Source organism: Zea mays, chromosome 10 (genome assembly GCF_902167145.1).
Source record: "Zea mays cultivar B73 chromosome 10, Zm-B73-REFERENCE-NAM-5.0, whole genome shotgun sequence".
Lineage (NCBI taxonomy): Eukaryota > Viridiplantae > Streptophyta > Magnoliopsida > Poales > Poaceae > Zea > Zea mays.
The window spans coordinates 66,742,908-66,758,693 of NC_050105.1; the positions used below are offsets into that span (position 1 = coordinate 66,742,908).

At 46.8% G+C, this 15,786-nt stretch overlaps 1 protein-coding gene across 2 annotated transcripts in view; it reads right to left on the minus strand.

The window, feature by feature from the left end:
* Positions 1-14,539, minus strand: part of LOC103642489 (protein FORGETTER 1) — a 57,856-nt gene extending 43,317 nt beyond the window's left edge. Inside the window, exons 1-8 of one of the 2 annotated variants that reach the window (XM_020545728.1) lie at positions 13,806-14,539; positions 9,296-9,361; positions 8,997-9,170; positions 8,771-8,901; positions 8,585-8,661; positions 2,997-3,175; positions 2,776-2,853; positions 2,189-2,321 (exon numbers count right to left, since the gene is read on the minus strand). In XM_020545728.1, the coding sequence (XP_020401317.1) occupies positions 2,189-2,321; positions 2,776-2,853; positions 2,997-3,175; positions 8,585-8,661; positions 8,771-8,901; positions 8,997-9,170; positions 9,296-9,361; positions 13,806-14,411 (1,444 nt within the window). In that variant the 5' untranslated portion in view covers positions 14,412-14,539. The remainder of the gene's footprint in view (positions 1-2,188; positions 2,322-2,775; positions 2,854-2,996; positions 3,176-8,584; positions 8,662-8,770; positions 8,902-8,996; positions 9,171-9,295; positions 9,362-13,805) is intronic. The other variant, XM_020545729.2, reaches the window with a different exon arrangement.
* Positions 14,540-15,786: the final 1,247 nt, after the last annotated feature.

The window sequence follows — 15,786 nt, forward strand, 5'->3', positions numbered from 1 at the left end:
GTACATGGTAATCTATAAACATTTTTGGAACAATCAAATCTCTACTACTTATTAAGGCTGCAATAGTAGTCTGCCATTCCGCGTTCTGTCATTCTCTGTTCTGCCCATTCCGTGTTCTGCCTTTTCGATTCCCTCCTCCCCGTGCACAGTCCATTCTCATGTTCTGCCACCATTCTATATCTATCATTCTCATTCCCCCTCCCCGCAAAGCCCATTCTTATTCTCATTCCCCCGTACAGCCGACGCCTAGCTAAAATTAAAAAAATACACATGGCCCCAAGGGGATTCGAACCCACGACCTCTCAAGTAAATGCTAGCAGTAGCTACCACTACACCACATGTGTGTTTATGTTTATATCTATAACAGAAAACACATCTACTATATCTCTCCCCAAGCCCACCTGCTATCCTTGCACAATGCGTAGTAGTAGATAAGTATCACCGAGATTCTTGAATTATATTTTTGGATGAAAGGAGTAGTATTTAAAGAAGAGCCTTGCATGCAATTTCTTTTGTTTGAATAATGTTTTCAACTTAAATTCTTTTTTTTACATGCGTGACATTTATTCTTCGTAATATTTTTTCCATGGATCTGACTTGTGAGTCATTTTTATAAACCAACGCCAAACATGAATCCATGTTTCTTACTTGAAAACCCCGAACAAACATCATTAGCATGAGGCACTCGCGTTGGGGTCGCTCATCGACGACAAGAAGAAACTTGGCGACTGCCAGTTCGACCTCTAGAAACAGTCGTACGTGGTCGCATGTGCTGCTATGTACGACAAGCTCCGGCGCAGCCGCCGCTTGGACGTGGTGCAGAGTGGCTGCTCCGCGCTATCCATCGTCAAGCAGGGGGACCTCATAGTCATCGCCAACGTCGGCAACTCTCGGGTTGTTCTGGGCACCGCATTCGACGAAGACGTCATCACGTCGTCCAGCTCATCGTCCACCTAAAGCTCAACCTGCCACGTAAGTCACTACTGACTGCCCATGAATTCTTGTGCGCTGAGACGATGACTGTTGCTGACGTTGTATGAGTGTCCTCGAACACGATGTATATAGAGGAGTAGCTCATCCGGTGGTGCAACGGCCAGGGGTACTACCTTGCTGATGAGCCCGGGGTGCACTTCGTTTTACAGCTCAGCCAAGAGTCATCAGTACTCGATATGTCGCGCGCGTTCGACGACTACTATATCGAGGACTGTGGCGTCATCTTGGCGCCAGAGGTGACGCAGAGGAGGACCAGTTCGTCATCCTCGCTACCGTTGGGGTAACTTTTGTGCCGGCTTGTGTTTAATTCTCTTCGCAAACACACACTTGCCTTTTTTTGTTTAAGCAAAAGCGTATGGTGGTACATGTCTGATGACTAACGATGTACGAGGGAATTTCTTTCGGTATGTGTGGAACGTGCTCTCCAATGATGAGACCATGCAAATCATGACATATATCGAAGTCTGCATGATACTGATGGTTGCAATATAGTGGTGAAACAGATAGATTATAAATAACAAAATTTATGTATGGCCAGAATCACAAATTGATTATGAAACATTTTCTCATAACGGTATAACACACATTTTGTATATAAGTTATCGTAGTATACTGGTATTATATATTCCCGTTGCAACGCACGGGCATTCAGCTAGTGAACAGTAAAAGCAAATAGCGATGTCCTATCATTCAAGTAAAGAAAAGTGCAGATCAAGCGCCAGTTCATTTCCTAATTTGGGAAGAAGCCATCTTTAAATGCTAACACCAAAGACATCACATAATACTGAGATTCTCTATCTGATTGCTTCCAAGCCTTATATTGCACAACAAAATGTACAAGTACTGTAAATCTTGCTTTTATATGGAGTATAGACAGCTATAAGTAAACTACTACTCTTTATCATCTGTAGTTATGCTAGAAGCCATGAGAAAAAGTATTGTAATTGTTGTTACGATCAATGGATCAATAATCATTTTGTATGTGAATTCAGACAAAGCTCCCACATGAGTAGGGTCTGGGGAAGGGATGAACATAGACAAGCCTTCCCCTCGCAAATGCATAGAGACTGCTTCGAATCTGCAACCTGGTGACTCAGTGAGACAGCTCTCACCATTGCACCAGGCCTGCCCTTCTGAATTCAGACAAAGCCAAAGGAAAAAATATGCAGGGAAAAAAGGAGAGATAAACGTTAACCTAAAAATTGGTTGAAATTCTCAAACGATGTTCCATCTCCCCAGAGACCAAGCCGAACCATATAACCTAAATTTCGAGGCTCAGATGCACCAGTCGCTGAACAATAAACAACCCGTGCTTGAGGTAACATATCCTGTAATGTTTCATGCCGTTAGTGTATCAACACCTTGTCGGAAAAGTAAATTGTCACAAACAAATAAATCAGCTAGACTGACAGTCAATACGACCACTCCTAGAAAGGATCTTTGTTCCACAGAAAGGGATGTATAATGACATGACCATCAATATTGTTTCATGAAATTACAAAAGTCACAGCAACTGCCATAGTAAGCTTAAGCTATGGTGGCAAAATTAACCTGCCTTGACAAAAATTTTACAAGGTTTATGCTCCCATGGCAGGACAATTCGGGCATATGGTTTTAAACGTATATTTTAGCAGGCAGTAATTTATATACAAAATGTTTGCTTTTAAAAGCCACAGCTCATGTTCAAGAACTTGGACACATAACACCATAGCAGCAGAAATGTTCTATGTTGACAACAATAACAGAACAAGGAAACATCACCAAGCATGAATCTACATGCACCTGAATCTCAAGAACAGCTTTACCAGTGCGGGTGGGCTGGCTCCCTGCCTCAGGAATCAGATTTTTGGCCTTGTGGCACTACAACAGAGATCATTTGAGGACATTAATTAATGCCATCATGCTTGCATAAATAAATGGATGTTTTCTAGGAGATGCCAAATGCATTTAATAGATATTATTCCTTTTGTAGGTGACTCGCAATTCAAGCGAGTCTTGTTTACCTCGTCGAACACCAGAAGACCATCAAACTCAGACCCGCACCACTGTACCAACTGTTGCAAACGGGAACGGTTCTCAGAGGATGCTATCAAGCTGCTATAAGTTACAAAAACAACTCCATCTGTGATCCCAAAGGTTTTAGAGTCTAGCTTAGAATATGGAAGCTTATTTAAAGCGTGCACTGCAGAAAAAGCATATGGTGTCACTGTGTCAGTCACAAATATCAGCAACATACATGAATGGAAAATGGATGTATTTACCAGATAGATGTTAAAATTTGAGTTCTTCATTTCAACTCGATTATTAAACTACCAGACAGGTCATTTGGTCAATGAAATATACTAAGCACTCCCTCCATTATGAAATATAAGTCTATTGGTTTGGTCCTCCGATAGGAAATAGAAGTAATCTTTCCTTTTTACCTGGGACTATGAATATCTAAACTCTATGCACATTGGCAACATAAGGTTGGTATTGCTAGATTCATTATTGAACACTTTCATAATGTAGAACTCTTTTCATTTATGATAATATGATTTTATATGTATTGCCAGTCAAAGTGTCATACTGAAGACCATATTGGTACGAATCATCTTATATTTCAGATCAGATGAAGTATTTAATGATTATTGCTAATCTTGTTTCTGTTGGCAATCAAGCCACCTGCACAGGGTGAGCAATCAGCTCACACACTCTCACAACTGACGGCTACGTGGAAGATGAGCTGAAATTGAGAACAGAGCACACCACAGCACACACGAGTCTGCAGGTGCAGCTAACTGAACTACCTTCTACTGCCAAGCAAACAGGTACGCACGCACGCGCACACACCACATCTACTATTGGGCTGAGATCAGACACTTCTTGGCACTATTGCCGTACTGCTATAGTAGATAGAAGGACAGCAGAGTTGACCTATTGCCTAACTTCTGCTGCAGCAAAATAAGCAAGGACAGCAACAGATTATCTTACAGTTTCTCATCAAGACTGCCATAAAGACATCTGAAAAATGGAAAATAACAAAGCTTCAATACTGTTGATTGTTGAATATCATTGATATTTATCTTTGATTTATAATACTTTCTTATATGCACTCACATAATATTTGACACAAGTATCAGCCTAAATGTTTTCATACAAGCTTTCAACATTGACAACAGGAATCATGACAAAGATCCATCCCATTGGGATGTATTATCTATTCTGGGTCAGAACTTAGCTCTTTTGTTTACCTTCCTGCTCTAGATACGAGAGGTGGGATTCTGGTTGCCTGGCGACAGAATGTTTTCCATGTGGACAGCCATCGAGTTCTTCGTCATTCTGACACTATTAGGCTGCAAGCTGAGGGGGAACAGGTCTGGTGGTTTTCTGGTATATATGGCCCTCATCAAGAGGCTGATAAGGCTGCATTCCTTAATGAGCTTAGAGAAGTAAGAAGTCTTTGTCGTGGACCATGGATGTTGGCGGGCGACTTCAACATGATCTATAGTGTTGAGGATAAAAACAATGACAATGTGAATAGGGCAATGATGGGTAGATTCCGACCTCTTGTGAATGATTTAGAGCTCAAGGAAATACCTCTGATAGGTCGCAGATACACTTGGTCAAATGAGAGAGAATCCCCCACTCTAGTTAAACTGGATAGAGTTTTGTGCACAGGTGATTGGGAGGATATCTGCCCTGAATGTCTCCTCCACAGCCATGCTTCAGAAATTTCAGACCATTGCCCTTTGCTGCTGGGTCTTAAAGATGGGATGAAGAGCAAGAGAAGGTTCCATTTAGAAAGCTTCTGGTCAAAACTCCCAGGGTTCATGGACACGGTCTACATCTCTTGGTCACAACCTGTAAGGAATGTGTGCCCGCTGGAGCGTATCTCTATCAAGTTGAAACGGTTGGCAAAAGCCCTGCAGTCCTGGAGTGCAAAAAATGTTGGCCACGTCAAGACTCAATTAGCTCTTGCTAGAGAGGTCTTGCACAGATTGGAAGTGGCACAGGACTTGAGACAGCTCTCCTAAGATGAAATTTGGTTGAGAATTGAGCTGAATAAACTTTGTCTAAGACTTGCCTCCTTTGAAAGAACCATTGCAAGACTAAGGTCCAGATTTAGATTCCTAAAGGATGGGGATGGGAACACTTCCTTCTTTCACAACAAGCTTCCTTTCGTAAGAGAATAAATACTATCACCAGACTCAAAGTTGGTGAGCGGGTTGTCACTTCTCAAGAGGATAAGCAAGATGTTTAATATGAGTTTTACAATAATCTGATTGGAACCTCTCAGACCAGGCATTTTTCATTGGATTTACAGTATTTCCATAGGGCTGACATGGATCTTTCTCAGTTAGACAGTCCGATAACCGATGAGGAAGTTTGGTCAACTATTAAGGCTCTACCTATGGATAGAGCGCCAGGTCCTGACGGATTTACTGGCAGATTTTACAAGGCATGTTGGACTGTGATTAAGTCTGATTTTATGGCTGATATCATCACCTTGCAGCAAGGAAATGATAGGGGCTGGGTCTTCTAAATGCAGCATATATCACACTGATCCCTAAGAAAAAAGATGCTGAATTGGCTAAGGATTTTAGGCCTATCAGTTCAGTGCACAGTTTTGCTAAACTGATAACCAAAATTCTAGCTAATCGTTTGGCTCCCCTTCTTAACTCTATGATTGCTACAAATCAAAGTGCTTTTATCCGGGGAAGAAGTATGCATGATAATTTCATTCTAGTCCAACAGATTGTGAAAACTTTGCATAAAAGAAAGGTTCCAAGCCTTTTCCTTAAACGGGACATCTCAAAGGCTTTTGATTCTGTTTCGTGGGCATTTCTGTTGGAAGTATTGACACATTTGGGTTTCAGCCTTCCTTGGCGTAACCTGATTTCAAGCTTATTAGCCACCTCAGACTCGTATTTTTTTAAATGGTGAACCAGGTGAGGTCAATTACCATCAACGTGGTCTTAGGCAAGGGGACCCCTTATCCCCTATGCTATTCATAATTGTTATGGATGTCCTCAGCAGCTTGTTTGTAAAGGCAGAAAATGAAGGTCTTCTGCAGCCTTTTGCCAAAGGGGTTCCTGGTCAGAGACCTTCTCTCTATGCTGATGATGTTGCTCTATTCATCACACCAGTGAATGAAGAGCTGCTGATCACTAAAGACATTCTGAGTATCTTTGGAGAAGTCTCAGGCTTGCAGACAAACCTCCACGAGAGTAGTCTCACTTACATCTCTTGTGAGGAAGTTTCTTCAGCTATGTCAAATGATATCCTACCTTGTAAGAGCTTGTTCGGTTATTCCCAATACACATGGATTGGATGGGATTGGAAAAAATTGAGAAGTTTGACTTGTTTGGGATTCAAACCCATCCAATCTCACTCAATCCACATGGATTGAGAGCTCTGTTCTTAAGGCGTCGCCTAGGCGTCCGGACGGTGGTCTAACGCCTAGGCACCTTGCCCGCCTACCTCGCCTAGGTGTCGCCTAGGCGCCGCCTAGGCGTCCAGGCGGTGCTCCAACGCCTTGGACCGCCTTACCGCTTTAAAAACCATGATTGAGAGCTAACCGAACAAGCCCTAACAAGGCTGAATTTCCATGTATTTATTTGGGTTTGCCTCTATCTAACAAGAAGCTTCGAAAGTTTGATCTTATGCCCTGGATTGCGAAGATTGCATATAAGCTACCTTCCTGGAAAGCTTCTCTCATGAACAGGGCTGGGAGGGCCACCATGGCTCGATATGTTTTGTCTGCCATGCCTGTTTATCTGTTAATTGCTATCTCTGCCCCCAAATGGTTCATTAAAGTGATAGATAAAATTAGAAAGGGGTTTTTATGGAAAGGAAAGGAGCAGGGCAAAGGAGGTTGTTGTCTGGTGCCTTGGGAGAAGGTTGCGTGGCCATTGGAGTTGGGGGGTCTTGGAATTCCTAATCTGGAAGTCATGGCTTGGGCTTTGCAATTAAGGTGGCAATGGCACAAAAAGACCAGGGCTGATCGACCTTGGGCAGATTTGGAGCTTCCCTCGCATCCTAATGGTCTCTTTTTGTAGCAGCAGTCAAGACAGTAGTGGGAAATGGAAACAGCACTCTTTTTTGGTCTGATGAGTGGATAAATGGCAGCTCTGTCCTTTACCTTGCTCCCTCAATTTTTGCAAGTGTTTCAACCAGAACCAGGGGTAGAAGAACTGTTGCAGAGGCGCTGGCCAACAATAGCTGGGTTAATGATATTCAGGGTGGGCTTTCTTGGCAGAGTATCATGGAATTTCTTAAGCTATGGGATTGTGTTCAAGATATTGTGTTATCAGAACATGAAGATCAGCACATTTGGAGATTAGAATCAGATGGCTGCTACTCTTCCAAATCAGCATATAGGGCCTTCTTTGAGGAGTCTGCTATCTTTGAACCATTGAAGAGGATCTGGAAATCTTGGGCACCGAACAAATGCAAGATGTTCATGTGGCTGGCTGTCAGAAATAGATGCTGGACATCTGATCGTTTGGCTAGAAGGGGTTTGCCTCATCCAGATAAGTACCCTCTTTGTGATCAAGAAAATGAGACAATCCAACACTTGTTAATTTCTTATGTGGTCGCCAGACAAGTTTGGTTCTCCTTATTCTTCTCTGAACCTCTCAGCCTTAGCCCCCAGACCGCAAGATAGCAATTTTGCAGATTGGTGGAGAAGGTATTTGAGAAGAGTCAGGAAAGAGGATCGAAAGGGAATGAACTCCCTAATTTCTTATCTGGAAGCATAGGAATGCTTGTATTTTCAACGCTGCCTCTCCCTCTGTCAACTTGATTATGAATTCTATTAGGGATGAGCACAGCCTGTGGTGCCTGGCAGGAGCAAAGAAGCTCCAGGGCCTGGGCATGGGAGCAGTTTTTTAGCCCAAAGGTCAGGGTATCTTTGTTTTTAGTTTCCTGAGTTTTGGGTGTGTGCGTTTGTCATGTGGGGTCTCCCCTACACCCGAAGACGGCGGCAGTGACGTTCGACGAGCCGCTGAGCGCGCCACGTCCAGGTCCAACACCCAGGAAGGAAATTAGGAACAAATTATTGGATAGAATAGAAAGAGAAGGAATTAGATCCTAAAGTTTAGGAGGAGTTTGTTAGATCCTAAAGTTTAGGAGTTTGTTTCAGAAACAGATTAGTGGCTAGAATAGAAAGATAAAGAACTAGATCCTAAAGTTTAGGAGAAGTTGTTGCAAGCCAAGGCTATATATATCTGTAACCGGCACTTGAGGGAATTAAGCAAGAATTTAGTCATCCAGTCTTCTTCCTCTTTCCCTATCAAGCCGACGACTAGGGGGTATAAACCTGCCGGCGAAGACGGACCGAGACTACGAGTTGCGGAGTCGAGGGCCAGCTACCTTAGGAACCAACGCTCCTCCCCCCCCCCCCCCTCCTCATACTTGCCCCCGTATGAGAGACTGGGGTTGTATGGGGGCTCTTTTTCTCTCTCTGTTCAATGAATCGCAGCTCTCCTGCGCTTTCTCAAAATGTGTCCCAATTCCATTCATTTGCACGAGATGGCCTCAGAGTGAGTGAATTGCAGTTTCATTTTGCACATGACTCCAAAAAACTGGTGCGTTTGCAGATTCGCACCTTCCACACATTTTGCACCAACATCATCCAGATCTCTGCGAGCGTCATATTTCAGGTCTGAACCAATTGATATCCACCTGAATAAGTTATAACTCATTAAAAATGCAAACAGGCGATAAATAATGCAAGTACAACAAAAAAATGTATAGGGGGTTAGAGAATTCCTTTTCCTTGCTAAGTTCTTACAAAGCTTTATGCCTTCCCTGCTGCCAATTTTCCCAGATCAATCCAGCAACGGTACGTCCTTTACCAACACCAGCCCCATCACCGATGAAGAAACCTGCTCTAGCTCCAGTTGGAAGATGATGATGATGCCTCTGCCATACAAGGATGTAGACTTAGATGAGATGATGCATTATACATACAAAACTTCATGAAAAAGATGATGTCCAACAATGAAAAGGCAACTGACCTGACAAGCATACACTATTGTTTCAATCTGTAAGGAAGATAATGCATTGGTTTCATCCAATTCTTTCATGATAGTCAACTTGTAAGTAGGTTCTGGAGGTTGCACTGCTGACAAGGAGGATGTTTCTACTACAGGGTCAGGATGAGGAAAACCAAAAGATAGCTTGGGAGGTCTCTGGAAATAGAATAGGCATATGTAAATTTCCCAAAGCAACAATAGAGGTGAAAAAAGGAAGGGATCTAGGAAAGCACAAAGGTGCTCTCCCTTTTTCATGAAAATAAATGAAACATAAACCTTACATAATCAATGAAAGTTTCCCCAAAAGTGCCACTTTCATCTTCGTCGCGCTCAACATCAACTGCAACCTACTTAAAACAGATTATGGTTATAAAGCTAGTAGCATATTCCCATCGTCCTAATATATAAGGCATAACATAACCACTTTTTATTCAAGTCACATAATATAAGGCATGCTCTCTCTAGACATGCTACATCGATGAAGTAGTACTAGTGTTGATAGAGAGAATTAAATACATTTCTTGGTCTTTGAACTAGAGGTGGTTACGCCTCATATACTAGGACGAAGGGAGTAACAGGAAGCCATTGCTGCATGAGGTTCTAAATGACAAGACAATTGATAAAATGCTTGGGACTGTTGACTGCTCAGTGTTTACATGCACCATTCAACAACCGAACTTGATTAAAATGAATAAGAAAATGCAAAGTGAAATTAGTGTTTAGCACATGCATAAGCTAAGAGCAACTTCAACAGCGTGACCTATAAAAATGCCGTATAATTTAAAAATGAGTATATTTTACAGGATTTAAGGCACCAACAAAATATTCGGTTCCAAGAGTAAAGCCCCAAATCTAGATTATAGAGCAGCCCAATAAGGTGTAGTACATTTGAGGCACTTGAGATGGTGCTCTATAACTTTTTGACCAATTTTTTTTAAAATAAGGCACCGTTGGAGTAATTTTTTCTGCGTAAAGCCCGATATTTCAATTTGAGACACCAGTTTGAGGCATTGTTGGAGATGCTCTAACTACTGCACCAAATTGTATGTGTTCTACACATGGCTACTATAGCTAAGCGAACTGCTAGTCAGGGTTCTAGATAACTTCAGACAGATAAAAAGACTCCAAATAATTTGCTAGTGTGTGGAAGTATTTTTGACTTGTCTGATTAGCACTGAGGCAGATTATTCCACCAAATAAGCTAATTAAAAAGTGTTAGACTACAGTTAGGGTTTACCTGTATTTCCCTGTCCCCTATTGTAATGGGCTTTGACCCACCTAACTCTTCTATTTAATACACTCCCAACCCAGGATTAGGGTTAGGGTTTCACATATTCCAGCATGGTATCTAGCTAGGTCTCTCTCCTCTCTCCCTCCCTCCCACAGCCGCAGGGCCCCTCACCCCTAGTCGTCGGCCCCTCCCACCCCTGGCCCCTCGCCGCCGCCCGCCCGCCTCGCCGCCACCAACAACCCAGCTATGGACGACACTCCTTCCTCCCTCCTCTCTTTCCCTCCGGCCCTCCCCACCCTCTTCCGCAGCTGGGCGGTCATGGCCTCGCCCGCCGTTGCACCGCTGCCTCCCTCTATCGCGGTCACGCTGCTCGTCGGCGCCCCTCCCTATGTGCCTGCGGCCGTGCTCCACCTTGCGCCACCAACTGGTCACCCTCCCTCCACTGCCTACGCCCTGGCTGCTGAAGCTCCTCCAGAGGCCAATGCGCATGCACTCGCCGCGCCCGTCCTCGCCACACCCGCGGTGGCCAGGTCTACCTACCGACGCCTCCTCCGGCCCCAGCGCCAGCCAACCTTCTCTCCCGCCGGCGACCTCCTCCTAGTTGGCCCGCCCCAACTACCGGCCATGGCCGCCCATACAGCCTCCCCGCCGACGCACAGGACGGTGTGATCGCATCCCAGGCTGACACGGCCGCCCACAAGCTCGTTCGCGACTTGCCGGCGTGCACCACCCTCAGCATGTCCTCGCGCCCCGGCCTGGGCGCCTCCACGCGCCTTGCGCGGCTTGCCGCGTTTGCGGCCTCGTGTCGAGGAGGACTCCCCCTTCTTCTTGTCACCCTGGCAGGCCTCCCACTGCTCCCGAGTGAGATGTAGCTTCCCGCCGATAGTGATAGGCCCAGAGAGAGCCTGTGGTTCGTCGCCGTCGACCACCTTGAGGCGACCAATCGCCTCTTCGATCGTCATCGTGGAGAGGTCTAGCAGAGACTCGATCGAGCGAGCAATCTGCCTGTACTTCTCGGGGATGCAACGGAAGAGCTTCTCAACAGCTCTCTCCTCATCGTAGGTGTCGTCGTCGAACTGCACCATCTTCTGCAACAGAGTGTTGAGGCGGAGAGCAAAGTCATCAACATCCTCACCTGGCTTGAAGGCCAGGTTCTCCCACTCCTTGCGAAGTGCCTGCAGTGTGGTCTTGCGGGCACGATCGCTGCCGATGCGGGTCGCAGCGATGGCGTCCCAGGCCTCCTTGGCAGTCCGCTTCTGGGAAAGCGAAAACTGCATCTCGGGCGGGACTGCAGCAATGAGGGCATCCAGCGCCCGCCGATCCTCGTGGTAGTCGACGTCGTCGTAACGAACTGCTTCTCACATGTGGCGAACCTGGAGCCGTACCCTCATCACCGCGGCCCACTCGACATAGTTGGTCTTGGTGAGGGTAGGCCACCCACCACCGGGACCGATGTCCCTGACAATGGCCTGGGCCATGCGGCGACCATGGTATCGATCCGGGGAGGGAGAACCGCGCCGCCTGTAGAGGCCGCGATCTCCGTCGACTCGGTCGCCGCCGCCGGGAGCACCGCCGGCGCGTCTACGCCCGTCTGGGCTGCCGCCGCGTGCGCCCCCGCCTGGAGCGCCGTCGGCGCGTCGGCGCCTATCCGGGCTGCCGCCACGCGCGCCCCCATGGGGATGCGCGACTGCCCACTGTGCCGCCTGCTCTCACGCTGCTTCCCTCGCCAGCATGAGCTCTTCGTCGGTGTTGTCGTCGACAGAAGCAGAGCTGCCAGCTCTACTGCCGTGCAGAACCTCGAGCTCTGTTGCCGCCGCACGTGCAGCATCCGCCGCCTCCGCTGCTTCTACTTCCGCTCTCGCCGCTGCCAGTTCCGCCGCCGCCAGTTCCGCCGCCGCCAACCGTGCTGCCCTCGCCGCTGTCGCTGCAGCCGCTGCTGCTGCTCGCTCGCGTTCTTGTGCCGCGGCGACCTCGGCCTCCTGCTGGCGCCGCGCACTCGAAGTGGCCGAGCGTAGGGACATGGTGGGCTAGTGAGGGGTCGCTGCGTGTGGAAGAGGCTGTCTCGGACGAAAGGCTGCTCGTCTGAGCAGGGGAGGAAGGAACAGTTGGAGCTCTTGCTGCCGACTGAGTGTGGGGAGAGGCGCGGGAAGGAGATGAGCACGAGATGTTTAGGCTGCAGGATAGTTTGGCTCTGATACCAATTGTAAGTAGAGGGACTCTAACTCTCATCAAGAGGATGACACTAGAGTTGGGGCAATTTTCTGTTTATTTCCTCAAACACTACACACTGCCATACCCTTAGAGGGGTTGGGGACACATATTTATAGCCCTAGGGGCTGCACTACCACACCTTCTCACACACACTACACAACAGGATTGTCCTCTAGATGCTAAAGAGACTACAGAGGACAGTCAAAAGCGACTGTTGTACTCTAGATGCTAAAGCGACTACAGAGGACAGTCAAAAAGTGACTGCTGTCCTCTAGATGCTAAAGAGACTACAGAGGACAGTCAAGCTGTCCTCTAGATGCTAAAGGACTACAGAGGACAGTCAAAAGCAGGTTGTCCTCTAGATGCTCAAGACTTATTCCATCAGGTACTCTACTTTCTTGTGCAACCAAAAAGCTCAACTCTTATCTTATAGAGAAGTTGAACGCTGGACAATGATTTTGGCCCTATTCCAGACAGTGTTGCTTCCACTAGTCTAGGTGCATGCTAACTAATAAGGGTAGCTTTGCGAAGCGAAGTTAAATGTTGGTTGGTTTGTTGAAACTTGATGATGGTAAGGAACATAGAGCTTGAATAGGATAGTGGTTGCCTGTTGGTTGAACCTTGTGTGTTCATTCCAACTTAGCGGGCTTTTGGATGTTTTTAGGGTCTGTTTGGTTCGCTGCCTAACTTGTCACACTTTACCTAACTTTTCTGCCTAAGGTTAGGTCTTCAATTTGAACGACTAACCTGAGGCAAAGTGTGGCGCAGTTAGGCACGAACCAAACTGGCCCTTAGTGATAATGTGGGGTTAAAATTTTGTGATTTCATTGCTTTCAAGTAATGAAATTTGGATTTGTCCGTTGTGGAAAAAATCTTACATAGAAGTCAAGGTCACAAAGGGAACCATCCATCATCATGGATGTATGACGAACAAAATCAAAGGTTAGCTTAGCTAATTCTTGCATCCGTAGACAACTGGAAAAGCAAAAGGAATACATGCCTTCTTGCATGTAAGTTCAGATTCTGATGAACTGAAATGCTCACAAGTGCTGAAGGTGTGTTCCATGTTCCCCCTTGGCATACTATCTATTGGGCTTACAAGGATTTTGGTAATTTGAAGTCCAAATGTTACCTGATAACCAGAATAATAGCATCCAAACATGCACGCAACAAATTCTCATATGATATTGCCTAGTTGAAAAAGGAAAGAAGCTATTTGACTCATAATCAAACCAACTTTGACATTTGACCTTAAATCATGTCAGTCATTGTCGCATCTGAGTTGCAACACGGTAGTCTAACTCACAGCACAGCAATTACTGAATACTGATGAACCAGCAGAGCCGTACCTCATTGATCTCCTCCGGTAGCTCAGCAGGAGAGAGCATCGGCAGCATGGGCAATGGAAGGCGTGGCATCATCGGCAGAAAGGGCAGATGAGGCATTGGCACTGGGGGTTGCGGGGGTGGGGGAGGTGGGAGTGGGGGCGGAAAAAAGCCTGGGCCAGCAGATGCAAGGAAATGGCGGAGCTTGGACAAGTCAACAGCGAGGTCGACGCCGCACTGCGGGCAGCGGAAGCGATCGAGGCCGTGGGGCACGTTGAGGACGGCCTTGCAGCGCGCGCAGGGGAGCTGGATCTTGGTGGGGTCCACGCCCTGCGCCCGGGGAGCGGAGCGGCGGGTCAGAGGGTGCGGCACTGGCTGAGGCGGAGGCGGAGGCGGAGGCGGCAGCGAAGGTGGAGGTGGTGGAGGCGGAGTTGGACCTGAGGGAGGCGGAGTCGGGGAGGCCTTGGGCGGGGAGGGCGGCATGAGCTCCGGCGGGAGGCGCTGCGCCATGCGACACTTGGGGCAGATGAACTCGGTCATGCCGGGAGCCACGGCGAGCACGCCGCGGCAGCCGGCGCAGCGCACCTGGACGGCGGCCGCCGCGGCCGGGGAGGCGCCCCGGCCGGCCATCGCGGAAGGGAGCAAGGGTTTCGGCCGCGAGGACTGGGGACTGGGGAAGTGGGGAGGGAGGAGTTGGGTTTGGGTTTACTGGGGTTCTGGCTTGCTACTCATTAGACTACCTGCAACGGCATCCGGTCTCCCCTTCCGCGTAGGCTAGTTTACAAAACTCGAGGGGTTAAAGATACTAAGGTAGTGTTTGGTTCCAGAGTCTATTTGGATGGAATGGCTCCGTTCCAGATTCTAAGAACAGAATGGCTCCGTTCTGTGTTTGGCAGTTAAAACAGAGTCACTCTATTTTTTTGTTTGGTTCTAGAGTGAAGTAGAATGGAACAACTCATTCTGTGTTCAGTTATAGAGTGGAATAGAATAGATCTTCTCCATATACATACACAAAAATAATAATATTACTAATTCAAACAAAAAAAAATATAATTACAATACGTATATGGTTTTCACGGTCCATAAATGTGGAGATAAAAAAATTATAATACTTTAAGCTATTAAAGACTAATGAGTAATGACTAGATTTGATAGAACAGCCCGCACGATTTACATAGTTTAGAACAGAGACGCTACGACGGGAGGGGAGAGAACAGGGGCACAGCCCCACGCTGCCACTGGAGAACTCGAGCGTATAGGTTCGAGTGTTTTTCTGGAGCCCAGAGATGCAGTATATTGAAGGAATATTCTCTTTTTAGAGCCTATCGATTCTACGTAGAATCAAACCAAACACACTATATACTAGAATAGAGTGGCTCCATGACCCTATACTCTGGAACCAAACGCTACCTAAGTAGTGTTTGGTTGAGGAGAAGTAGAATGGAGCCGTTCTGTCCAAGTTTTGTTGTTGTTTGGTTACAAAATAACTATAACGGAGTGGCTCTAATTAGGAAATATTCTTCTCAGATCTGAAATCATCTCACTTCAAAAAATCAACCGGACGAAGCCGCTCCGTTCCCAGCCTACTCGCACAGTCACGCAACTTAGGTACCTCTCTCCTCACGCGACTCAGTGACTCTTCAACCAAACAAAGGATGGAGTCGCTCTGTTCCAGTTCACCCTGCAACCAAACAAAAAACAGAGCCGCTCCGTTCCATCTTACCAAACATAGAACAGTGCGGCTCTGTTCCTAGAATCAGGGATGGAACGGCTCCGTTCTACTTGGCTCCTCAACCAAACACTACCAATCCCCTCTGTTTTTTGGATTCCCAAATTAGCCCTTAGGTTGATTGCAGCGGCAGCCGCACCGTGCCCCCGCCTCTTGCGCAGCGGCTGCCTCCAAATGGCCCCCTACGCGCTGCAGCGCAAGGGGAGGCCACGCCTGTCCCCTAGATCTAGGGGAGCACTATGGTCCCCTATTTAATAATTGGAAAAAAAATAGTAA